A 26,317-nucleotide genomic window follows, 5' to 3' on the forward strand; every position below is an offset into this window, starting at 1 on the left:
GGTGGTTAAGAGCACTGACTGCTCTTCCAGAGGTCCTGAGTTCAAATCCCAGCAACCACGTGGTGGCTCACAGCCATCTGTAATGGGATGTGATGCCCTCTTCTGGTGTGTGTGAAGACAGCTAGTGTGCTCACATACATATATATGTAAACACATGCAAACACACACACACACACACACACACACACACACACACACGTTCATCAAAAAGAAAGAAAAAGGGGTTGGGGATTTAGCTCAGTGGTAGAGCGCTTGCCTAGGAAGCGCAAGGCCCTGGGTTCGGTCCCCAGCTCCGAAAAAAAGAATCAAAAAAAAAAAAGAAAGAAAGAAAGAAAGAAAGAAAGAAAGAAGGAAAGAAAGAAAGAAAGAAAAAGACATTCCATGTGGATTTCCAGACCCAGGCAAGCTGCCTCAGCCCTACCTGGGCATTGGGCACTAAACTGTCCTTTTATCCTGCAGACCTCTAGGACTAGTCCAAGTGGTCCTTTTTTGCCCTTTGGAGCTCGGATAGGACAAATCAGCCCAAGTTCTCAGTAGGCGCTGAAGACTCCACCCATATCCCCTGAAGGTCTCCAGGGCGAGCTAGCTAGTGCAATTGGCCATATTCCCGATCTAGCCTTGACTGACAGACCTGGCATCCCTGAGTAAGGACTGATTCTCAGACGCTGCCAGCCTGTTGGACTTGGGAATGCCTTGTCCTGGCTCCATGTCCCCAAAGCAGCCAGATCCACCATGGGGATGCAGCAGACATTTGCTTAATTAAGACAAATGAATGATGCATGGGGAATCTGGAATACCCAGAAGGTTCTGAAATGAACTTGTGTCTTCCTGGACACCGGGAATTCAATAGCAGCTGAGGAGAGTCAGCGCGAGGCTTGTATGAGCGCATTACATATAAGGCCTGAATTGGAGCCCCGGTGCTGAAGAAAGCCAATCAATCAATATCTCTCTATCTAGGCCAGTTTGACACTTGTTTTTTGATGACTCAGTGGTTGAGAGCATTAGGCTCGGGTAGAGGGGAGGGTAGGATGGTACTCTCTAGACTGTAGGCAGTCAAAAGAGCATGGAGGGGCTTGGGTTGGGAGGGTGTTCATTTTCCTGGCCAAGCTGCAATTTCCTCTTCAATAAGGTGGGGGTGATGGGGACATTTCCCTCAGAGGCATGGCTACTTCTCAGAGAGCAGCAGCCCTCCTGGGCTGTCCTGGGTTCTGCAGACAGTCCGGGAAACAGGAGAGAGGCGGCTAGAAAGCTGCCGGCTCTTACAGCAGGGAGAGCTTCCTGGAGGCAGGGATTCAGGAAAGTCTGAGGCCCTGAGCAGAGATGGAGGGTACTGAGGTGTTAGAGGGGATGGCTCAGTTGGTGAAGCACTCACTCTCCTGGTGTGAGGACCAAAGTTTGCATCTCCAGAGCCCACACAGCTGTGATGTGGGTGTGGCATTCTATCATTTCAGAGATAGACAGGGTAAGCTGGGAGACTGACCAGCCTGGAGGTGTTGTGTTGGCAAGCTCTGGCTTTGGCTGACAGATTTTGCCTCATTGAAAGTGGAAGAGTGATCGAGGCTGATTCCAAACATGGACCTTGGGCCTCCACCTGCACATGCACACGAGTGCACATGCACCCATACACTTGACATACACACATGAAAATAAAAAATAAAGTGGCTGGAATGAAAAAGGACAGCAGTAATACTAACACAATTATAACTTGGTTATAATTAACCTAATTAATACTTGCTAGGAACTGACATAGCTCATCTCAAACCATCCTCATCCCACTGCACAAAAGTAGTCACTATAATGGCTGTTTCTATCTCAAAGAATGGGAAACTGAATGGCAGAGCTCTGAAAAGTGTCACCTAGGAACCATTCTGACCCTCAAGCAACCTAACAGTGATGCCTACTGCAAACAAGGGGTTAATTTCTCACATCACAGACTGTGGAAATAGATGGGAATCTGTGGGCCTTTGAGTGTGTGATTGTGTGTGTATATGATATGTCTGTGGTGTGTATGTATGATGTATATGATGTGTGTGTATGATGTGTGTATGATGCATGTGTGCAATGTGTGTATGTATGTGAGTGTGAATAGGCCATGAGGTGTGTGTGTGTGTGTGTGTAGGTGTGTGTGTGTGTGTGTGTGTGAGAGAGAGAGAGAGAGAGAGAGACAGACAGAGACAGAGAGACAGAGACAGAGACAGAGAACAGGCCATAAGGGGTGTGTGTGAGGTGTGTGTGTGTGTGTGTGTGTGAATAGGCTATGAGGTGTATGTGTGTGTGAGGTGTGTGTGTATGTGTGTGTGTGTGTGAATAGGCCATGAGGTATATGTGTGTGTGAGGTGTGTGTGTGTGTGTGTGTGAATAGGCCATGAGGTGTATGTGTGTGTGAGGTGTGTGTGAATGTGTGTGTGTGTGTGAATAGGCCATGAGGTATATGTGTGTGTGAGGTGTGTGTGTGTGTGTGTGTGTGTGAATAGGCCATGAGGTATATGTGTGTGTGAGGTGTGTGTGAACAGGCCATGAGGTGTATGTGTGTGTGAGGTGTGTGTGAATAGGCCATGAGGTGTGTGGGTGTGTGTGTATGTGTGTGTATGTGTGTGTGAGGTGTGTGTGTGTGTGTGTGAATAGGCCATGAGGTGTGTGTGTGTGTGTGTGAATAGGTCATGAGGTGTTTGTGTGTGTGAGGTGTGTGTGTGTGTGTGCTCGAACAGGCCATGAGGGGTGGGTGTATGTGTATGTGCAAATTAGAGTACGGGTTTCCAAAGCCTGCCCTCTCCTGTCTCCTTCCACTTTGGGATGTGAAGCTCAACCTCAGGCCACTGGCTTAGCACTTTTACTGCAGTTCCAAAGGACCCATATTTGGGTTCCAATACCAATCTCTGGTCTCCACTGGCATCTGTGCACATACCCACACATAGACACGTACATGTATGTATAATTAAAAGTAATAAAAAAATCTTTTTTTTTGCTTGTTTGAGATAAGGTCTCGCATATAGATTTTTTTTTTGTCCTGGAACTCACTGTGTAGACGAGGTTGGCCTCAAACTCACAAAGCTCTCTGCCTCTGTCTCCTGAGTTCTGTGAATAAAGGCACGCACTACTGCATCAGGCATCTCACAACTGCCTGCTGCAGCTCGAGCTGCAAGGGACTCAGATGTCTCTGACCTCGGCAGGCACACACGGAGACACACACACACACAGACACACACACACACAGAGACACACACACAGACACACAGACACACACACAGACACACATAGACACACACACAGACACACAGACACACACACAGACACACATAGACACACACACAGACACACACAGACACACACACAGACACACAGACACACACACAGACACACACACACAGACACACACACACAGACACACACACAGACACACACACACAGACACACACACAGACACACACACAGACACACACACACAGACACACACACACAGACACACACACAGACACGCACACACAGACACACAGAGAGAGAGACAGACAGACAGGCACACACACACAGAGAAAAAGAGATACAAAGTGATAAACGAACACATGCACAAATAACAATATTTTTAAATAAAATGTTTATTCTGTTTGTGTATGAATGTATGTCAAAGAACAACCTGAGGGAGTCGGTTCTCTCCTTACACCACGTGTATCCCAGGGGTCAGCTCAAGTTGTCAGGCTTGGCTGCAAACCTTCCCTTCCTGGCGGAACCAGCATTTGTGGTTGTTGCTTCAGTGTAACACACTTGATGATACTTTCCATCTATGGAATATTCCAGAAATACATAATCTTCTGTGCCTTGTCACAGCGGTCGGTTACTTTGGTATGAGGATGACCTGAGTCAGGTCAAGTGCTTAAAATAGTACCGGTGCTTACCAACCATTAATTACACTGTTGTTCTGGGGGCTTTCGTTCTGACCACTCCTTACTGCTTGGCTGCCATTCTCAGGTGGCGACTCTTTCCTTATTCGTATTTTTCGATGAAGATACAGGGGAAGTAGCTGCCTTGGTTCTTTTCTTGGTGGAATCTACAAGAGCTGAGCTGGAATGCACACCTGAAATTCCCTGAGCATTTCCCTACAGCTTCCCAAAGGATCCCTGGGGAGGAGAGCAGAATTAGGAGGAACAGCCGGGTATCTCTTCAGTGTCCACTGTGTTGCTGGAGCCTAAGCTTGGTCAGGGTACCAAAGGTTTCATGAAAGGGAAGGTTATTGTTTCCACTCTGTGGATGAAGCCAAGAAGCCACCAGCACGACAAATAGAACCATCTGTCATCTAGAGACACAGCACCTAGTATGTGTCAGACCCTGAAGAGCAAGGGATAGGACCACCAGAGTTGCCTAAGGCAGGCTGCTCCGCATTTCTGGATCACCAGGGTGCGCCCTCCTGTGAGCTTATTCCGAGAGATCAAGGGCCGGTTTTGCCCTGGAAGCTCCAAGCTGTCCAGGACCAGACACAAAAAAAGAAGTAACCCGAGGCCTCTCTCATTCCCAGGGAGCAGGTGAGGCAGATGGTAGGGGCTCAGGCCGTTCCTCCTCCCCAGCCTTCTGCTCTGGGGGGGGGGGGGGTTGGGCGACTGCAGGGAGGCTGACCTAGAAACTGGAAGCCCATCAGGGAAGCTACTTGAAAAAACAAACTAGGAAGGTTGAGGTGATGGGAGTTAGAGGGGATGGGTGTGGAAAAAGGACTCTGGGAGAACGGGGGTGTGAGTGGGGTGGGAAGGGGTCCTTGGTCCCTATTGATGGCTGCCACCTTGACTCCAGGGCATCCAGTCTCCTCCTCATCTTTCCCTCTCTGCTTCTTTCCTGTAGCATCTTTTTGCCAATACCCCCATTTTGTGTCTGAAGCCCTTACTTCTCAGCGGACCCTCTGACTCCAGATGGGCTTAGTCCTGGCTTTCTTGCTCCCTCCATCCAGTCTGGTGTCCGAGAGTCTCAGATGTTCACTTTGTCTGTCTCTGCCTCAGTCTCTCTCCCCACCTCTGCGCCCTCTGCCTCCAGAAAGAAGCCTGGGTCAGTCTATCATTGCTTCACCTGGTTTCCCAGCCTCCTCCAGGGTCCTTCCAGTGGACAGCCAGGATGATGGCCGAAGAGGATATTGGGGTACGGGTATGGGGGTAGGAAAGCCCTAGGAAGCCCATCTAACTCTGGGTGCACCAGGAAACTCTAGACCCAGTCACCTGTCTGCCCAGGCGCCAGCTCCGGGCTCGACGTGGGCGCGCCTTTGTCTCCCACTGTTCTCAGAGGCTAATTAGGGTGAATTTGGGGTTAACAGGGAGACTACCATCTCTGTTCTCCTGGCCACAGCCAACTCTCAGCGGCTTGCTCGACTCACATCGGTTGAAGACGGCCCTGCGGACAAGAGTTCCTATTCAGTTTGGGCAGTCCGTCGCTCCTTTGTCCGCGCCCGCGGGGGCGCCCTGGAGCTACCGGAACCAGCGGGAGGGAGTACACCTGGGCCCCTATAAAGAGAGCATTTCCTGGGCCACATTTGGGATGGAGAGAGAAACCGGGTTTGGGGGTGGCCAAAGCCTAGAGGGTTTCAGAAAGGCGGGAGCTCAGAGCGAGCCAGAGGAAGCTGGGGCGAAGCCTGAAAGCCGGCGGAGTGGGGGAGTGCCTGTAGCCTCAGGCACTGGCAAGGAGCTGGAAGGAGCCGGCGAGGCCAGGACGGCTGGGGGCGTCAAGGGAGCCGCAGGAGGCTCCGCAGCGCGGAGCCGGGGTGTACAAAACTGTGTCCAGGTGGGGGTTCCGGACACAGATCCGCCGCATTCTTCGCTTTCTTGTCCCCGCACCCCAGCCCCCAGCCCCGCTCGGTCTCATTCCGGTCGATCGATACCTGCGCGGGACCTGCCCCCGCCGCTAATATCTTTTTAATGAGTTCTCGGGGCTTAAAGCCAGCAAGATCTGCCCTCCAGGGTGGATTTTCCCCCGGCAGATGTTTCGGGAGGAGGCGGTGCTCTGAGGCCCTAGAGATGGTTGGGACGACAAATCTCTCCCTGTGAGGGGCAAGGGCAGGAGACTTTCTTCTAAAGTTCAAAACAGGAGCTTTCTCGGGGGGGGGGGGTGGCAAAATGTATTTCTTTGCGAACAATGGGCTTCTTTTTTCCTAGCGCCTCTGGGACGGGAGGGGCGGGAACCGATCGAGTTGGCCCTGCCTGACCGACTGCGCCCGGGGCACTGAGGCCTGGGACGACCAGCGCTGGCATTAAGGATTGGAATTCGGTCTGCGCTGCTGTGGTCCCAATGACCTAACCTGGCATCGAGGAGCAAAGCCCAGTCGCACTGAAAGGAACCGACGTGCTCTGGGGACTGGAACTGAGCCTCGGGCTGCTCCCCGTGCTTCGGGTCACGCGGTCATGGACGCGGACCCGAAGGGATGCGCGCTGGCGACTGGAGGGGACGCGGGACTCAGCTCCGGGCTCGCATTGCCGCCCTGGTCCCCTGGGCTCTCTGCCAGAGGCAACAAGTTGGAATTAGCCCGGCCTGGTCGAGGCGGGGTCTTGAGACCCTCTTGGTGTACCTTGGTCCAGCCACCCTTCCGGATCCTTCCCATCCGATCAACACCCTGTCCTGCCCTGTCCTTTCTACATCCCACTCGGGGTCCCTTCGCTGGTGGGTCTGTTGGCCGGCCGCTGCCTCCCTTGTCCCCACTCCCGTGGGCTGGGGGATGGGGCACGGGCGGCGGAGATGACCTCCGAAGAGCCGCGGCCGATTGATTCGTTCCGCCCAGAGTCCGGGCCGAGTGAATGGGGCTCAGGCGGCGGCGGCGGCGGCAGCAGCAGCGGGGATAAAGATGTTGTCCCTGAAAGGGGGTGGGGGTGGGTGAGGAGCGGGAAGAGGGGCCATTCACTCCTGGCCCGGCCCCTCGGGAAGCCTCTGCGAAGAAAGAGGGCCGGGGTCTATTCAAGTCCTACGAGCCGCCCACAATGGGCCGATATACTGGGGGCCTCTCTATTAACGCCCATGAATATTAAAGAGATCGCCGAGCGACAGCCCGCGGGCGCGATCAAGGGGGCGGGGGCGGTGCCTTGGAGCTCCGACCCGGCCCGGTCCATGGGAGGGGTCTTCGCGCAGGCACACTCGGCGCCCGGATCCCAGAGACGTGGTTCATCCACTGTGAACCCTCAGCGTTTCCTCTCGAAGTCTCCACGCAGGCAGATGCGCTCTCAAGGGCCTTACTGCTCGATCCCGGTGGGCTGTCCTCCCTACAGGGTTTGATTTTGAGGGTGCAGAAGGCCAGGTGGGACTATCACTAGGCCAGAAGCTCAAAGTGGGTGAGCGCAGCCAACTGCATCCCAGCTCCGTGGGCACTCCAGCTAGGAGGTTGTTTAAGTTCCTGTCTCTTCTCCAGCACACGCCCCCCAGGTTTTGGGGGGGACGGGGGAGAGTCCTGAGGAAAGTAATGAAGCATCCTAGTCTCAGCCAGAGACTTCGGTCCTTCTGTCTTTTGACTTCGATCTTGGGACTGGAACGAAAATTCGCCCCAGGCATGAAGGACTCTGGGACTTGGGAAAATTTCACAGTAGAGTGTACCGAGGGATTTGTTTAAAAAAAAAAAAATCCTGCTTAGCTCCGGGGAAAGCCACACGATCTGATCCGAGGGGTGACAGGCTGGGAAGAAGCAAAGCACATAGTCCAACACAAACCACTGTCGGCAGGAATCCAGAGGCACAGAGAAGAGAAGGGCTGTCCCCTAGGATGCCCTGCTGTCTTCCGTTCCCTTTAGTCTGCTGCAAGCGCTGAGGAAGGTTTCGGGATTGGAGGCTGAGCCCCCAGTCCTGGCAATTCTTCTGCCCAGCTCAGTCTCCTCTCCACTCAGGCTTCACAGAAGTCAAGATCCAGGCGCCGGTCAGGTTCCCTTGCCACCGAGCCATTGGTTTCCATACTCCCCACTAGACTGGAACCCTCCGCGAAAGGATTTAAATCACCGGCGGCATCTGCAAGGAACCCCTACCCACCGGCGGCACTTGCTCCTCTGCAGCGCTGCCCTCTGCTGGCGCCCTGCCCGTTGGTCCCTCTCCCTGCCCGGTACACCCACCCTCCACTGGGCTCCAGAGGTTCTGCATCTGAAGATTTCCAATCGCCGGCTTGGCGCTTTAGTCTCCCGCCTGCCTGCCGGGCTGAGGATGCCAGAGACCACTGGCTCCAACTAGGGGTTATAGAGACCTGCGACCCCCATGCTTGCCAAGGGCGAGGCAAGCTTAGCTCTGGGGAGCTGGTGGTGCAAAGGGTTCTTTTCCTAGAGGCATTAGAATCTGGCTCGTGGGTCACAGCTCGGTCCTGAGCTGCCAGCGCTACTCACGTCCAAATCACAAGGCTTCGAAGGCCTGAAAAGTCTTCACTATAAGGTGGAGATCTAACCCGAGAGGACTCAGACAAACCAGCCTTCAGGGCTGCGGGAACTTTCCATTGCTCCATGTGAAATTGCAGCGGAAGGGGTGGGGGGGGGAAATGGGCTCTGAGGACTTATGCTGTTGAGTGAGGTGTGCCCAAAGCCCCTCTAACGTGGTTGTTTCTGGAGCTGAAGGTGTGGGGGAGGTCTTAAGTCTGTCCAGGAGGCTTCAGTGCACGCAGGAAACCGTGATCTCCCCGACTTAGCAACTGATTCTGAAGAGTTGTGAAGCTGGCTCCCAGGTACCTTGGAAAGACTATACAGAATCCACTGGAGAAGCGCGGTGGGATAGCGGGAAGGGGGAGGAAGGAAGAGAAGAGAGCCAGGGAAAAAAGAGTGATCATTAAGAGAGAAAAAGAAAGAGAACCGTTTGTTTGAGGGCTTCCTAGGTCGAAGATCCCAGCAGCCTGATTCCAAAGCAGAGTCCAGCAGATGGGTTTGCCCTAGGCTGTCCGCAATTTCAGAGGCATTTTGGGTCTCTGCAATTCCCATCCTACATCGCTCTAGGGAATCTCACAGATGCGAGAATTTGATAGTCTTTCAACACTCAACTTAGAACTCCTAGGGCTGGGAGCCTTCTATCGTAGGTGAGATCCAGCCCCGACGGCGACGCGGGTGGTTCTTCCTCAGCAGCCTCTGTGCTGGCGAAAGTTTTACACTGGTTGTGCGCAGCGAGCAGAGCCATTGGGGAGCCCCGTTTAGGGCGAAGTGCCCGCTTGGGTGGCGTAGCCAGCGCAAGAAATCTGCGTCACCCAAGCTGTCTGGGTTGCTACCTCAGCTTAGGGAGTGAAGCCTCTGAAGAGTGCAGGAGAGGGTTTGGGACGAAAGATAGGTGGGGATCGGACAGAATACAGGGCTTGGTCAGGGGGAAAAAAAAACGGCAAACCGCCGGCAGCTCTGGGAGTGGCCCGCAGAGCTAGGAAGGTGAAGGCCTGGCCTGGGACCCATAGTGGCCGTGGATCTTGCTTGGGCATGGGGACCTGCGGGGTTAGCAACCATAAGCCCCCTCTTATTCAGTTTAGTCCCGGGAGTAAAGACAAGCCTCGCTACGCAGCATCCCTACTTCAACACCCCACCCCACCCCCGCCCCACACCGGGCCGCGGGCAGAGCTTCCCTCCCTGCCTGGAGCTTCCCACGGGGAGAGGAGGAGGAGGGGGAGGAGGAAGGATCGGAGGGGAGGGAGGAGCAGAGGGGGACTATTCTGAGCGGTCCGCACGATGCCCCCGCCCCTCGCGCTGTGGGTGAAGGCTCCTTCGAGCCTGGCCGGGTACAAATCTGTCCTTCGACGTCAGGGGGTCATTAATAACCAATTAAGAGGGTCACTGCGGCTCCTATAAAAGAGCCGAGATTTTGCCAAGGGGAGGACTGTCCTGGCTGGGTGTACAGAAGGCGAGTGGGGAACCCAGAGTCCTTGGTCGTTGTTTCTCCGCAGCCACCCGCCGCCCACCTTTCCCGCACCCCTCCTGGTATCCACCCCTGTCTACGCCCGCGGACTTCCAGCCCTCCATGCCGCCTCTGCCTTCTCTGCAGACTTTGTGAATCTCGGGTTTGGTTCACTGTCCTCCCAGCCATCCCTTGCCACGCACTCCCCAGTGCAACCTCCTCCTCCTTCTCTTCCTCCTCCTCCCTCCTGTTTTGTCACCCTCCTCTCCTTTCACTCCTTTGATCCCTCTTCGTTGCCCACCTCTCCGTAGTCCACCCAGCCGTCCTTCCGCGGCGCCCGGCGGCGAGCCCTTGGCCGCCCATGATGGGCTCTGTGCTCCCAGCTGAGGCCCTGGTGCTCAAAACAGGGCTGAAGGCTCCGGGGCTAGCGTTGGCAGAGGTCATCACCTCCGACATCCTGCACAGTTTCTTATATGGCCGATGGCGCAACGTGCTAGGCGAACAGCTGCTCGAGGACAAGAGCCACCATGCCAGCCCAAAGACTGCCTTCACCGCCGAGGTCTTGGCACAGTCCTTCTCGGGAGGTGAGTTGTGCCGTCGGGGCTTCTTTGCTCTTCCTGGCTACCCCCAATTCTCAGACTAGCGGTGCGGGGGTGCCAGATGGGGAACACTGGGTCTGGGGCTGCTGCTCCCAGCCAGGATGCTCTTCCTGATCAGCGCACCTCTTTTCCCCCCCCCTGTGGGTCAAACCTGGGTTGCAACAGCCTCACGGAGCAGAGAAAAGGCATCTAGGAATGATAGAAACTCTAGGACCAAATCCCAACGACTCGGGCGACCTACTCGGTCAGCCCAGGCTCTCCAGTGTCTTCTCTCCCCACCCCACCCTCCAGCCTGGAGCTGGCGGTTTCCTGGCATTAAAAGCCTTACTGGGCGTGTAATAGCAGTTGACTCAAAAAGAAGGGGTTTAAAATTCATTTGGTTAACTTGGGCTTGACCCGCGAAAGTTCCCACTTAAACCAAAAACTTTAAAAGACAGCCGGGGCCAGGGAAGGGGCGGAGGGCGGGCAGGCGGGAGAGAAAAAGCCGCAGAGAGCGGAGGGAGAGAAAGAGAGCGAGGAAAGTTTCTTTTCTTTAAGATGTCTCAAGTTCTTATTCCTCATTCGTCACCCCGCAAACAATATCTTTCCCCAGCGCTGGCGTCTCTGAGCGACGCCCTCTCTTCCCCTTTAAGATCGCTGTTCCTCTCTTAATTTACCGTGAAGACTAATTCCACTTCCATTCACGCTATGTCAACCATCTAATCCTGCCTTTTTGTAAGGGGAATTCCTCGGCCCCTTTTAAACAAGTCCCCTCCGCATTGAGATACAATTTACTGCTACAGCTTTCTTCCAGGGCTAATGAATTTAGAATTAGCAATTTCTTTCGAATGGAGCCGAATGAATGCGATCACTTTAACAGCGTGACAAATTGCCGGCCGCTCCGCAATGGACACCGTTTAACCCCCCCTTTCAGCCGGCCGGCTCGCCGGGTATTTTCCCAGGTAGCTTAGAGGGGAACCTTGTAAGACATGGAGGCCGCCCCTGTGCGCCTCAACGCTCCCACCCCTGCCGCAGAGGCCCCACCGGGGATCCTATGGGGGTTAGGGACTGCTGGTTCTTCCTCGCCCATTAAAGCAACTTCAGAGCTCGCCTGATCCGGGTGCCGCCCTCTCTGGCACTCTAGAACTTGGGAGTAGAGAGGAATACTGGCGTGCCAGGGAAGATCACGGTGTGTGTGTGTGAGTGTGTTGTGGGGGAAGGTTTGGGGGAAGGCTCAGAGTTCAGTTTGTAGAAGCAAGTGTTTCTTCTGTGCGGGTGCCACCTTCCAAACTAGGGATCTGTCCCCAGTGCTGACCGCGTCTGAGAGACACGCAGTGAACCCAGAGTCACCGGCTGAGGAGCCAAGAACAAGACTGAGAGTCACGGGTTGGGCGATACCTCTTCGCCAGACCCGGCCTCAGTTTCCCTGTCTGTAAACACGAAGTGGTTTCAGTGGTTCCTAAGTTGTTCCGCGACGGAAGACGGTGAAGGTTGTAGGTGTTTGAAGAGCTCGGCGGCGGCGTAGCGTTTCATGCGCAAGAGTTTGGGTTTGATCTCCAGTAATTAACTCTCCACCCACAAGAAAAATGAAAGAACTACCAGGCACCGCTTGCTTTTAGAGGGCACCGAGAGTCCTGGATTGTAAAATGAGGCTGAACCTCTGCCCGTAGTAGGCCTACAGCATACCACTGGAGAGATTTGCCTGAGTTGAGGCTGCTTGTGCTGGCAGGCGCGCAGCAGGGCGAGACCGCAACCGGGATGGGAAGGGCAGGGTCGTCTTTGCGCAGAAAATATGACAGGCTTTCTCTAATCCCCGCAGAGGTGCAGAAGCTATCTAGCCTGGTGCTGCCGGTGGAAGTGATCATCGCCCAGAGTTCCATCCCTGGCGAGGGCCTTGGCATCTTCTCCAAGACGTGGATCAAGGCAGGCACGGAGATGGGCCCCTTCACTGGCCGAGTCATCGCCCCAGAGCATGTGGATATCTGCAAAAACAACAACCTGATGTGGGAGGTAGGTGGGAGTTTTGGAAAGGGATTGCTGTAGGCAGGTGGGCTGGCTCTCTCCGGGGTTGTGTCCGAAAGGAGACCGGTCTGGCCCCTGCCAGAGCCTCAGGGGTGGATGCTGGAGTTTGAACACCCTGAGGGTGAGACTCTCAAGGCCTGGAGCTTTCGCTTTTACCTGCTTTGGGCACTATCTGAGTCCTCTTGTTTCCAAGTCTCCCAAGCAGAGCTGTTAGTCATACTTTACAGCCTACCACAGCGCTGAGATCCAGCGGGGTCCTGATGCGCAGGCTGGGAAGAGGCCATCACTGCTCACATCTTCCCTGGCTTTAGAAGGCAACCAGAGTCAGTCTCTGAGGCTGACCTTTGGTGAAGTGTGGCTGGAATGGAGGAGAGTGGAAGCTGGGTGTTCCTTAAGAATAGGTTTCCCAATCCCAGGCCTGCCGGAGGACATCCAAACTAACCAGGGCCGACTGGGTGTTGAGTCAGCAGTCTGGTTCCCTAGCCTGCAATCGGTGAGGTCAGCCCCTCTCAGTTTTATTCTCATTTTGCAGAAGGAAATGGGTATCTGAAAGGCTTCTATCCCTGGCCTTTTGACTCTAGCCCATCTCCAACAGTGTCAGAAACAGGGATGGCCCCCCCCTTAAGACAAAGTCAGCCCAGTGGTGGTTCTCCTACATCGTTCTTCCCGTACAGACCCACAGCAGCCAGATGGTACACCTACTTCTCCGTCTTATGCATCTCTTGATGCCACCCTAGCAGACCCACCTGGCTGGAGCCCAGCGAGACACAGTACAGCTGTTCACAAGACCTGGATGAGCAGAGCAGAGAGATGACCCCAGCCATTGCCTTCTCTCTCTCCTGGACACCTAGGCCTAGTGGGTGTCTTCCAGCTGTTGCCCAGTCAGAAAGCTAGGGTGTGGTTTGACCCTTAGCAGCCTCACAGAGCAGTTTAGGCCAGGCCAAGAGACCCCGGTGAACTAGATTTGCCTCTCAAGCCCTTGTGTCCCTCTCTGAGGCCCTGTGCTGAATGCGTCTACTGCTCTGTTCCAAACATCTGTACCCCTTAAGGACAGGTAGCAGAAGAGAAGAACATGTTGCCTGTTTAGGGATCTCTTGGAGACCTTTTTCTTCTGGGGGTGGGAAGGCCTGGTCATCATGAGCCCATGGGTCCCTGAGGATTGATTCCCTTTAGCCTCGGACAAATTACCACGCCCCCACCTCTAACCTCCCTTTCCTGGACGGGAAGGCATAGACAAAGACTTTATCCACTTCCCAGAGCCGTTGGGAGAAAGGAGGATGGGTCTGGGTCACATGTGTGTCCTGGCCCCGCATCACCCCATCACTGTTCCACCCTGTGCCTAGGTATTCAACGAGGATGGGACAGTCCGCTACTTTATCGATGCCAGCCAGGAAGACCACCGAAGCTGGATGACCTACATCAAGTGTGCCCGGAACGAGCAGGAGCAGAACCTGGAGGTGGTGCAGATAGGCACTAGCATCTTCTACAAGGCCATAGAGGTAATGCGATATAGTGTGGTGGAGGGACAGGTGGGGACATGGCATGGTGAGGAATGTGACCAAAGACGACAGAAGGATGTCAGTGCTGGCCCCGCTGGCTCTGTCTGGATGTAGGCTTGAGGCTCAGGCCATGACTGCTCTGTATGGGAGACTTGCTGGGACAGCTGGGAGAGGGTGGGTATCTCAGACGTAGAGGATCATGTGCAGAGGTTCCGAGGGCAGAAGAATCTAGAGAACGGGACACCAAGTGGAAGCCGGCTGAGGCTCGAACTTGACTATCATAATGGCCATCTGTTCTTAAGGTTTAACTGCGTGCCGTGCCTCATTCGGGGACCAATAGTGTGTGGCTCAGTACCCCATCTCAGCAATACCGTCTCACCGGGTTTAGGCCTCTCACACAACTTCACGAGGAGGATCTTGAGTTTATCCACAATTCATAGATACGAAAACCTGTCATTTTTATGAAGGCCAAGAACTCCGAATCACCTCTATAGGAGAATGTGAGCTGAGGAGAGTCAGGGCAGGATGGATGGGGCTCTTCTAAGTGTAACCAGGGCCAGAGGCTGGGAAAGGAGGCAGGACACCTGCCTGGCAGAGGAAGAAAAATAAAGGCCTGGGGGTGGGGCTGATGAGCAGTGATAGCCAAGGAGCACGTCATCAGAGGGCACAGCAGTGACCCCTGGCATGCGGCTTGGCTGTGTCTTGCCCCAGATGTGGGAATTCCTCTAAATGCTGTGAGAGGTAGCAGGGTTGTCCCTCCACTTTTTCCAGATCTTGTACTTTTGTTGGCTTGGAAGTCCCTTGGTTGTGGGATGGCCAGGGGTTTGGCTGCTCTTTGGAGTCAGACTCCATTTACTGGAGATGACTCTGAGCCTGAAGTCTAGACCCTTCCGGGTGTCTATGGCTGCTAACTTCTGGGACTGGAGTCTATCGTTCCAGAATGACCAGACCCTTAGACGTGGACAGGACTGAGAGCAGAATAACCTTTGCCTCCGCGTTGTGTGGCCAGGACCTGGGTCAGCATCAAGAAAACTAAAGAGCAAAGAGTAAAGAAAGGCAGGCCTCTAGAGTTCAGAAATTCTAGCAGGACCGAGGCGTGTCGGTGCAGTACCAGAAGTAGCTCAGGCTGGAACAGCATGAATCCCGAGACTGTCCAGCTGTACCGCCACCTCCCAGAATTGGCTTTTGGTGCAGTTGAATTCACCCATAGCAAAGTATGAGTTCTAACCCCTCTCTGGCTCCCTTACACATCAAACACACACACACACACACACACACACACACACACACAGGAGACCGGCCAAGAATACCTATGTCATGTTAGCACTCAGGCTGAGGCAGACAGGTGACTTAAGCCCCATCATACTACACATCTGGCAGGTGGGAGTCAAAGACAAATCAGGACGCGTGAACAACATTTATCTAGAAGTATGAATTCAGGGGGCAAGAATATTTCCAGGCAGGGATTGGAATTTGTATGAATAGGGGGAAAGTTTATGCTTATCAGAAATTTAAGTTTATAAAAGAACGGGTCACATGCATTCATCTACATAGCCCGCATGTTATCACGCATGTGCTGTATCATATGCAAGCCTCTCACATGATGTTGTACTGCTTACAGTGAACACTGCTGCTAAAGGGGGGCTGTTTAAGTGAGGGACAAGGGAGCCCAAAACATTTGCAAATTACTTTTCCTTCTTTTGTTTTAAATCTTTTTCTTTTTAAATTCGAGACAGTCTCACCTCTGTCTCCCCACAGAGTTCCGTGATTTTGTTCTTGTGGAATGTCCTACAGCAGCCGTATATGAGCTATAAATAGTGCCTGTGAGTGGCAGGAAGACCAAGTCTCAGGTCCTAGTAAAGGTCTACATAGTGAGGTCCACACCAGGACCAGCCAGGTTCACTGTGTAGCCCTGGCTGGCCTGAAACTCATATAGACCCGGCTGGCCTCGAACTCATGGTCATCTGCCTGGTTCAGCCCCAAATGACTTTTCATAGATGACATTTTTTTTCATACCAGCAATTCTCTCAAACTGTGTTATAACAAATGTCAGAATTCCATTTCTACGTCTGGCTATGGCCACACATATTTCTGCTTACCTAGCCGGCTCCTGGGAAGTCTTGTATAATCTGCTGTTTGTTCTGTGTGTGTGCTGGGGGATTGTTAGCCAAGGAGAGGGACTTTTGTTCCGATCTGTTTACTTGGTCTTCCTACTCACAAGCACAATTTATATTTCGTAACAGTAGTCTGTTACTTGCTGAGTCATGGGGGGGAATATCTCTCTTCAGTAGGAAGAATACACTAGGATATTATACAAATACAAAATCATGAACTCTAAACGGAGACACGAGTGGCCAGGATGGGGAACTCAGACCAATACTGCTCTGAACTCTGCATCCTGGGTGGAGGTGAGGAGGGTGAAACCTTCCGGCTTTGCTTCTGCAATATTGAGTGAATAAATCTGGGCGATAGGGTGTCCTGTCCACTGGACCCACCTCTTCCAGGAAAACAAAAGCGGTTGTCAGGAAGCAAATGGTTTGGTCAAGAAACCGGCACAAGGGGAAGCTAGAGGAATCTGTTTTCACTATATGGGGGAAGAAAGTTCCCAGTCTGTTCCATTTCTGTTTTATTGTATCAGATTAGCAAATGGTTGCCTAGAAATGTAGGCTTTCCCATTTTCTCTTGTTTCAGGGCAGCTGAGCCCTTCATTTTTCCTAGAGCCTCACCTCTTTTCTCAGCTCTGAGGATAAGCACCCTTTTCCTTTTGACCTTGCTAAGTCGTGACTCTGTTGAGTACCACCATTGATGGTCAGCCCCATTAACGGTGTACGCAGACATCATTGTGACATCAGACATCTCTCATGTGCCGACACTGCACTGGCGACATTTTCAAAGGTCTAAGCAACTCTGGTTTCGTAGTGGGGACTGAGTCCAAGGCTTATTTTTATTTTTTTAAAATAGTACTGTTAATCGAACCTTTGGGCCTTATACATACCGAATAGGCCCTGTATTACTGAGCTTCGCCGCCTCTCTGTCCCCATTTTAATGGTGAAGAAATGAAGGTTCAAAGTCCAGAGAGAAAGTCCGGAGCTGTGACTTGAATCCCAGCCAGTCTGCTACAGAGCTGGATGGCCATGCTGTGTGGCCTCCCTGGCCAACATCTCCTTGTTGGAGCTCTATTAATTGGTGTGTCAGGACATCTGTGCACAATGGAAACTGGTGATCATCCAGATGACACAGAGATGCTTCTGTGTCACCCGGCAAGGGGCAGGTGTCAGAGCCCCTCGGGAGCCTGTTCAATGGGGTGTCATGAATTTGTATTAGGAAAGCAAACCTGAAAGTCTGTCACTGCCCTTCTGTCATTGAAATGGGGCAGGATTCAGGTTAAGGCTGATCAGAACGTTAAGAATTAGCCAGAGGTCCTGAGACTTGGCAGCAGGAGTCGGGCAATGCTGTTTCCCTAGGTTTGACAGAGTGGATTTTACAAAATGGGAATCAGTTCCTTTGGGGATCGCTCGGTTCGCAGTATGTTCCAAACCAATCTTCTGTCCCCGGAAACATGAATGACCGGCTGATTCAGGCTCCTCGCTCTAGTGCAGAGCCTAGCCTGGACCATCGATCAACTCAGTAGGGACAGAGCCTAGGAGGAGTTTTCAGGGGACTGTGGCTGTTCAATGCACTGAAGTGGTCTCTGGACAGGACTTTCCGGATCTCAGAGAAGAGGGTGCAGGTTCTGGGGTCTTCTGGGCTCCAACGCAGGCTTTTGGTGGATGCTGGACAGGTCCAGAGAGCATCAGTAACAGCCAGGCACCCAGAACAGGAGAAAGAGCAGCTCCCCTCTCTCTACCGTGCTGCACAATTATACCTTATGCCCATGGGCTTTCCTTTTTAAGTTGAATAAAATTAATTTTAGTATTTATTAAGTGCAGACCAGAGGTGGTGGTGGGGGGCGCCTCCAGGCTCTGAAGTTCAAAGCAACTCGTTGTTCTGTTTCTCCGTGAAGGTGACGAGGGCCTCTCCCCCTGCTCGTACGTAGCCTCTAGCCGTCTGGAGTTGTTTCATTCCCAAGTCAAGTACATTCTATTTCTGAAAAGTCTTGCTTATTGTCACTCCTGCATTTGCGTTTGTATAGATGCGATACGTGCTCATTTCTAAATAGAAGGCACGTGGTTTCTCCACAGTGATCTTTTAAAGCCTAAATCAGCATTTTTGTTTTTTCAAAGTCTCAAAATGACATGTTTTCTTGGGGTATCACACGGAGGGAGGCATAGGCCACAGCTGGGCACCCAGGGTAGAAGAGGAAAAAAAAACCTTTTCATGATTTACTCTAGGCCACGGTTAGATCTTTTTTTTTTTTTTTTTTTTTTTTGGTTCTTTTTTTTTTTCCCGGAGCTGGGGACCGAACCCAGGGCCTTGCGCTTCCTAGGCAAGCGCTCTACCACTGAGCTAAATCCCCAACCCCCACGGTTAGATCTTTATGCCCACGAAGTTTAACGTTTAAGTTGAATAAAACTAATTTTAGTATTTGTTTATTCAGTTTAAAAATATTTGTTCTATGATGCATATGCCTGTTCTGCATGCATGTTATGCGTGTGCACCACGCACATGCCTGCAGTCCCCCAAGTCTAGTAGAGGATATCAGATCCCTTGAAACTAGAGTTCCTGATGGTTGAGAGCCGCCATTATGTAGGTGCTGGGGTCTGAACCCGGGTCTTCTGGGAGAGCAGGCAGTACTTTTAGTCGCTGAGCCACCGTTTCAGGCCCTACACAGGAGCTGAAATAGCTCAGGCTGGTCTTGAGACCAGCCATGTGATATTTAGGTGAAGAAGACCTTGAACTTCCTATATCCTCCCGGTTCTAACTCCTCAGTGCTGGGATGACAGGCACAGGGCCCCACATCTGGCTGATGTTGCACTGAAGACCAAACCCAGAGCTTATACAGTCTATGAGAGCACTCTGCCCACAGGGGAATGCCCACAGCCCCATGCCTATGCTTGGTGGGCACGGAAGGCGAAGGCCTAGGTCACCAGGAACTTTCATGCTGCCAATAGCCCCGGGCTTTACTGATTCAGTGCGCCTGGATGACCACTAGTTCCTCTGGAGCATCGCTGAGCTGGGAAAACAGCCGTAATCCCACAGCTTCAGTACCAAGAGCCCTGTGCTTGTGGCCCCTGTGACCTAACAGCTCTCTGGGAGGCCTGTAATGTAGGCACTGTTCTGTTTTACAAGTGACACAATTATTTCCTTGGCAGGCACAGAGCCTGAGTGTCCCCTCCAATCCCCCACACCAGGGCTCAGTGTGTGTGTGTGTGTGTGTGTGTGTGTGTGTGTGTGTGTCTCATCTCCTACAAGGTGTGTGTGAACGTGGCCTAGGGGCTGCTTCAAGAGACATGCTTAGAGATTTCTAAGGTCACACCTAAGGATCCAGTGACACGAGATCCATCTTGTGCAGTAGCCTCTTTCCCAATCCATATCGTAAGAACAAACAAGCCCTCAATCGATATTTTAAATACTTCGACTCCATCATCTTCTTCTCTGAGGATTTCACAGGCCTTTTCCTCCTCTCCTCCTCTTCAAGGAGAGGCCTCCATCTCTGACCCTCTGGTCTCCTGGATGGTGACCATGATCGTGAAGGAGAGGCTGGACGATTCTGTCTAGCTTTGGTGCCAGGTTCTAAGCTGCCTGCTGCCTTAGAGACGCTGCCTTATTTTGCTTGTTTACGAATTGTGCAGTGTTTCACATTTAACCTCCCCCATGGGACCGACCACACACACACACACACACACACACACACACACACACACACACACACACTCCTGTGCTGCTATGATGCAAAAGTCTAAGGGTTGGTGTGAAGAGACATAATGAGGCTAGGTTGCTCTCAACAGGGGAGCAGCAGCCCTCAATACCTACAATTCCCCCACCCTCACCCCTCAGCTCACTCTCCTTTCAGAGCCTGGTGGATATGGGGGGAGGTCTTCTGGGCTCTCTCCATGGAAGTGAACCCAAGGTTCTCAGCCTCACGTGGAAGGGAAGATCAGATATCAACCTCAGGTGCTGTTGCCTCTGGCTGGCTTAGGGCTTGGCAATTGGTCTGGGCTGACTGGCCAGCAAACTCCAGGGATCTGTTTCTACCTCCTCAGCACTGGGATTACAAGTGTGTGCATGGAGCCTACTCTTCTCATGTGGGCTCTAGGGCCCAACCTCGTACCCTTATGCTTCCAAGGCAAATACTTACACAGGGAGCTGTCTCCCCAGTCTCCTGTACTTTAGGAGAAACAAGATGTCTGTTGTCAGGCATTATCTGAGTTTCGCTGGGCACCTCACACAAGGACCTCCAGGAGCTGTGGCCTCAGGAGAGACAGACTGCTCTCTTCTGTTTGTCCTACCTGGCTGGGGTCCAGTGAGCAGGCTTCTCAGCTCACGCAGATCCCGATTGTCACCACCAAACTATCTTGTTCAGTAGCTATCACCATTGAGAGCAGCCAAGCCTCGAGCTTAGCCACAGGGCCTGGGCTTCGTGATGTTGGACCTAGGACACAGTAGAACTTTCGGTTGAATGCTGTTTGGGTATTTCCAACGGTGGAGGTGTTTGTCAAGCCCAAGGTTTCGTGTTTTTTAGCACCTGCCCGGTGGTGGTGGTGCAGGGAGCCCTGTGCTGTGTGACTCCACGCTGCCTGTGGCCACTTGAGATAAGAGCTGTTTCCGGAACGTCAGGCAGGGTGTAACCATAAGACACCCCACAGCCCACAATCCTTAGAAACATCTGGCTCAGCCCTAGATCCCTGATAGCTGACTGACTCTAATACCTCTGGATTAAAAACTGGGGGAAAAAAATCTAGTTGTTTTTCTTTTGTTACTTCTGTTTGTGAGGTTTTCCTCCTCCTCCTCCTCCTCCTCTTCTTCCTCCTCCTTCTTCTTCTCCTCCTCCTCCTCCTTCTCCTTCTCCTTCTCTTCTTCCTCCTCTTCCTCCTCCTTAAGATTTATTTATTTATTGTATGTATGAGAGTACATTGTCGCTGTCTTCAGACACACCAGAAGAGGGCATCAAGATCCCATTACAGATGGTTGTGAGCCACCATGTGGTCGCTGGGAATTGAACTCAGGACCTCTGGAAGAGCAGTCAGTGTTCTTAACCACTGAGCCAGCTCTCCAGCCCATCCTCCTTCTTTTTTGAGATAGGATCTTAGGAATTCCAGGTCGGGCTCAAACTGATTATGTAGCCAAGGATGACCTTGAACTTCTGATGGTTCTGCCTCTACCTCTGAGTGCAGGGATGACAGTGACTAGTCCATGCCTTTGCATATGCTAAGCATGCATTCTACACTGAGCTATCCTCTTCCCCGACACCCCCCACCCCCGCCCCTCCGGCCACCTGGACTTCTTTTTCTTTTGTTTTCTTGTGGCCATCCATTTGGATATGATGACCTGGGTTCTGAGAGAAGAAGAGAGGGGATGCTGTCCTGGGGCCTTTGGTGTCTACAGTTTGCCCAGGATGGGTCAGGGATATTCTGTCAGCTCGGGCTTTCTCAAGCCTGAGTGTGGTACAGAAATGTGCAGAGAAAGCCCTTGTCTCCTGACCTCCCTGACCTCTTCCTGCCTGTCTTCCTGCAGATGATCCCTCCAGACCAGGAGCTGCTGGTGTGGTATGGGAATTCCCACAACACCTTTCTGGGGATCCCAGGTGTGCCGGGACTGGAAGAAGAACAGAAGAAAAACAAGCATGGTAGGTATTCAGTATTCGCTACGAGGTCATGGTGACAACCATCCAAGGAGGGGAAAGCTAGGGGACAGGACACCTCCTGGCCTGGGAGACCCTACTTCAACATCCAGTAGCATTGTGCATATGGGAGTTCCTGGTTAAAAATAAGACCACTTTCCCCAGAGCAGCCACCATGGGCTGATCATGGGGAAAGGAAGGCAGTCTTGCTTTCCAGATCAGATAGGTTGTCTGCACCCAGAGAGGTGATGGGGTGTGGCTGGACAGGACAGCAAGAACACACATTGATTTCTATCTAGTTCAACTGATGTTGAGATGGGCTTGGTGCCTCATCTGTAAAAAGAAGGCATGGGACGAGGGCATCTCTATATCCCTTTCTGGCTCTGTCCAGGTCATGGAGGAGGGACTAGCATCAACTGGCTGCATGGTTTGTACTTTCAACAGACGTAGAGTAGAATGAGTCTATGTGTCTTTTTGTTTTTTTAAAGATTTATTTATTATCTACAAGTACACTGTAGCTGTCTTCAGACACACCAGAAGAGGGCATTGGATCTCATTACAGATGGTTGCGAGCCACCATGTGGTTGCTGGGAATTGAACTCAGGACCTCTGGAAAAGCAGTCAGTGCTCTTAACCACTGAGCCATCTCTCCAGCCCCGAGCCCTTGTGTCTTGAGACAGGGATTATCATGTAGAAACTACTGGCTTAAGACCTATGTCCTGGGCTGGAGGGATGGCTCAGTGGTTAAGAGCACCGACTGCTCTTCCAGAGATCCTGAGTTCAATTCCCAGCAACCACATGGTGGCTCACAACCATCTGTAATGAGATTCGATGCCTTCTTCCGGTGTGTCTGAAGACAACGACAGTGTACACATATACATAAAATAAATTAATTAATTAAAAAAAAAGACCTATGTCCTATTGAGTCTGGAGATAACTGGTCCCCACAACCCCCCAAGTCTGAAACGAAATGAAACCTTTGATGAGGATCACCCTCCCAGACCCTACAAAATCCTTGTGACTTTTTTTTAAAGGCAGGGTCTCAGGCTGGCCTCCAAATTCATTAGATAGCTAAAGATGACCTTGAACTTCTGATTCTCCCGCCTCCACCTCCAATGTTGGGATTGCAGGAGTGTGCCATTATGTGATCGTTCATTTTTAAATTATTTATTTATTGTTTTTGTGCACTGATACATGCACTCCTGTGGGAAGCTGTCAGCTCCTGGAACTGGATTTCCAGTCAATGGTGAGCTGCCACGTGGGTGCTGGGAATTGAAGCTGGGGCTCCTCTGTCAGAGCAGGCAGTGTTCTCAACCACAGAGCTCAGCAGTCTCTCTGGCCCATTTATTTTTAAGAGAAGCAATGGTGGTCACATCTTCAATCTTAGCACTCTGGAGGCAGAGGCCAGTGGTTCTCTGGAGTTGAGCCCAGCCTGGTCTACAGAGCTAGGTAGTTTCAGGAGCTGGGACTATACAGTGAAACCTGGTCCCAAAATAAAAAGAGGGGGAAAGAAAAGAAAAGAAAAAAGAAAGGAAAAGAAAAGGAAAGGTAGCAGCCTGGGGCTGCTAGTGTTTGCCTCCACTGCCACTCCTTCTCTGAATGCTCCTGCTGTCTCCATTTGGAATGGGAAAACAGACAAACCATAGCTTACATGTACACTGAGTTCTTGGCGAATATTTGTGAGGTGAGAGATGAGAGGACTTTTTAGGGGTGTCATAGTTGTCCTTTGTGGATGGCCTATTAGGACACAATCATTTCTCACATTAAGGCAAAGCCACCAGCACAGGAAAACTCTTCTAGTGACTTCAATTTTAGGATGAACTTGCACGAAATCCCGCTAGCCCCTAGTGGTTCTACAAGACCTTGTTTTTTTTTAAACTTTATTTTCTTCGTGCATTTTACTTATTTTTGTGTGCATTTAGGTAGGTATGCATGCCAAGGTGCACATGTGTAGGTCAGAGGTCACTAGTGGGAGCCAGTTCTCTCTTTAACCATGCTGGTCCAGGGAATCCAAGTCAGGTCATCAGGCTTGGTGGCAAATGAATGCCTTTAGCCCAGCCACTCCCAACCCCCTTTTCCCCAAGTGCTGGGACCACGCCTGGTCCACCTCCCAACTTTCAGATGGGAAACCTATGGTTTTCTGGGACCACATCACCAAATGCTTTCAAGTTGGGGACCTGGTGCAATCTAGCTGCTGCTAAATCACAGCCATGACCCGCTGCGCCCTCGGAGCTGTGTGTCTTACGATCTGCAGGGGAGTACCGGGGGGAACTGGGCGCAGTAGGCGTGGGTGCTAACCAGGCTGCTTTCTTTCCCTCCCGCACGCTCCGTGGGTCCCACGTTCCGCCCGCGCCACCAGAGGACTTCCACCCGGCCGACTCCGCGACCGGTACCGCGGGCCGCATGCGCTGCGTCATCTGCCACCGCGGCTTCAACTCGCGCAGCAACCTGCGCTCGCACATGCGTATCCACACGCTGGACAAGCCCTTCGTGTGCCGCTTCTGCAACCGCCGCTTCAGCCAGTCGTCCACGCTGCGCAACCACGTGCGCCTGCACACGGGCGAGCGTCCCTACAAGTGCCAGGTGTGCCAGAGCGCTTATTCGCAGCTGGCCGGCCTGCGCGCGCACCAGAAGAGCGCGCGCCACCGGCCACCCAGCACCGCGCTGCAGGCGCACTCGCCCGCGCTACCCGCGCCTCACGCTCACGCGCCTGCGCTCGCCGCCGCGGCCGCCGCTGCCGCCGCGGCGCATCACCTGCCAGCCATGGTGCTGTGAGCGCCGCGTACGCGTCCCACGCGCACGCGCACCCCCGCCGCCCGTGCGACGGACCCGACCCCCCGCGCCACCGAGGCGCCCGCAACCCGGAACCCACTCCTGATCCATCTCACAGAGGAGGACGCCGAAGGGCGACGTCCTCTTTGCCTAGGCCACCCGGCTGGTGTGGCTGCTGCCCTGTCCTCTCTTCTTGGGAGCCGGTCCTCACGCCCGGCCCCATCTCGGAGTGTCCCTCCTGCAGGGCTGCGTCCCCACGCGGACATCTCTCTCCTGGATGACAGGAGATGGGGGACAGAGGACCTCCAAAGAGAGCTGAATAGTTGGGAGTGGAAGAGAGAGCTACCTCCTTGGCCCAGGGTGGACCTGGGGCAGGCTGTGCTCATCTCTGCATCATTCAAGGGAATGGTGTCTTGATGTGTTGCGAGTGTGGGAACGACGCTAACCCTTGGCTGCGATTGGAGCCCCAAGGTGATTAGCACAGACAGGGAGAGACCTGGGCCCTGCCTTCCTTCAGGCTACTTTCCCCAGCACCCGGTTCCCAGTGAAGGATGAGACCCTGATACATTCTGAAGTGTGCTGGAAAGGTTGAAAGTGGAGTCACAAGGGACATTCACCATAGCCCCTGGGCAAGACCCTGACCCTTTTGGAGCCTCAGTTTCCCCATCTGTAGAACGCAGGAATTAGGCCAGTGCCCCCTTCTCCTGTCTTTCTGAGCTTAGAAATGGAGAAGCACCCTCACCTCCACCCTACTAAGTCCCCAAACAAGAGGATGAGTGACCACACAGAGACGTCTCCTCTTCGTCCAGAAAGTTTGTTTGAAGTGCGCAGACTCGGGGGTTCTTTCCAGCGAGCCCACACTCCCACGCGCCCCTGTCGACGCCGTTCCCTGCTCTGTCCGTGGGCGCCCTCTGGTGTCATCTCAAACCTTGTTGTCATTTACCAGAATCCCTTCTCCCCACCCCCACCCCCACCCCCCAACACACACACCACATACACATTCCGTCCACACACCATGGTGTTTGTAATAAAAAAAAAAGCCACAAAACTATAACGAAAAGTATAACATGTATGGAGTTTTCAAGAAAGTGTGTTCTACTCCCAGAAAAACGGTCACTTTAACTTTGTAAATGTTTATCTAAGATGATATTTACGAAAACTGTGATATATATTATTTGATTGTATATGTACAACTGTAAATACATTTGTACTTCTCTTGTATTCTAAAATAAAAATTACTTGGAACCTGTATCACTTGGCCCCTGCCCAGGCCCACGCCTTTGCTGGAGATGTTTGGAAACAGTGGGAAGAACGGAAATGGCTGGAGGGGTTGTTCCGCTGACTGTAGCTAAAATTCACTGCTGTACCTTCTGTAAGAAAAGATGCTGTCCCCGAGAAAAGCCACAGTGTAGAGCCAGGAGGAATCCTGAAGGAGCAGGGCAGAATTCTTGTAGCTTAGCTGGCCGCAGTTCCTTCCTGTACAATTTCTCCACCTACACTTTGATGAGTTTGTTTTTTTGTTTGTTTTGGTGACCGACTTGAAGAGGTTTTAAGGAAGCCGCGGTGGGCCATAAGGATCCCAGGAGTCCTAGACCTCGCTAGTAATCTGATACATCCATTTTTAGGCTCGGTGTCTTAGTTTCTTTTCCTGTACTGTGACACTTTGGCAAAAGCAACTTAAGGGAGAAAAGGTTTATTTTGGCTCAGGGTCTAAGGTATAGTATATATGAATGGGGAATTAAAACAGCAGCGGCCCCAGCCACAGTGAGAAGAGTAATGAATGAAGGCACGTTGCTCACTCCTTTTTCTCCATCCAGGATCCGGGTCAGGGAACAGAGTAGCCCACGGTGGGCTAGTCCCTCTACCTCCATTAATGTAACCATGGTAACCACCATAGGCATTCTCAGATGCCCGTCTCCCAGGTGATTCTAGATCCTG

General features: G+C 52.5%; 1 protein-coding gene across 2 annotated transcripts; it reads left to right on the forward strand.

The window, feature by feature from the left end:
- Window positions 1-6,727: 6,727 nt before the first annotated feature.
- On the forward strand, window positions 6,728-25,630 carry Prdm12 (PR/SET domain 12). Of its 2 annotated transcripts, NM_001427361.2 has the most exon segments (6): window positions 6,728-8,646; window positions 9,838-10,372; window positions 12,186-12,376; window positions 13,732-13,887; window positions 21,502-21,613; window positions 23,967-25,630. In NM_001427361.2, coding segments are annotated over 5 exon segments (1,098 nt in total). In that variant the 5' UTR covers window positions 6,728-8,646; window positions 9,838-10,149; the 3' UTR covers window positions 24,383-25,630.
- The last annotated feature ends 687 nt before the right edge of the window (window positions 25,631-26,317 follow it).

This window comes from Rattus norvegicus, chromosome 3 (assembly GCF_021556685.1).
Source record: "Rattus norvegicus strain SHRSP/BbbUtx chromosome 3, alternate assembly SHRSP_T2T, whole genome shotgun sequence".
Lineage (NCBI taxonomy): Eukaryota > Metazoa > Chordata > Mammalia > Rodentia > Muridae > Rattus > Rattus norvegicus.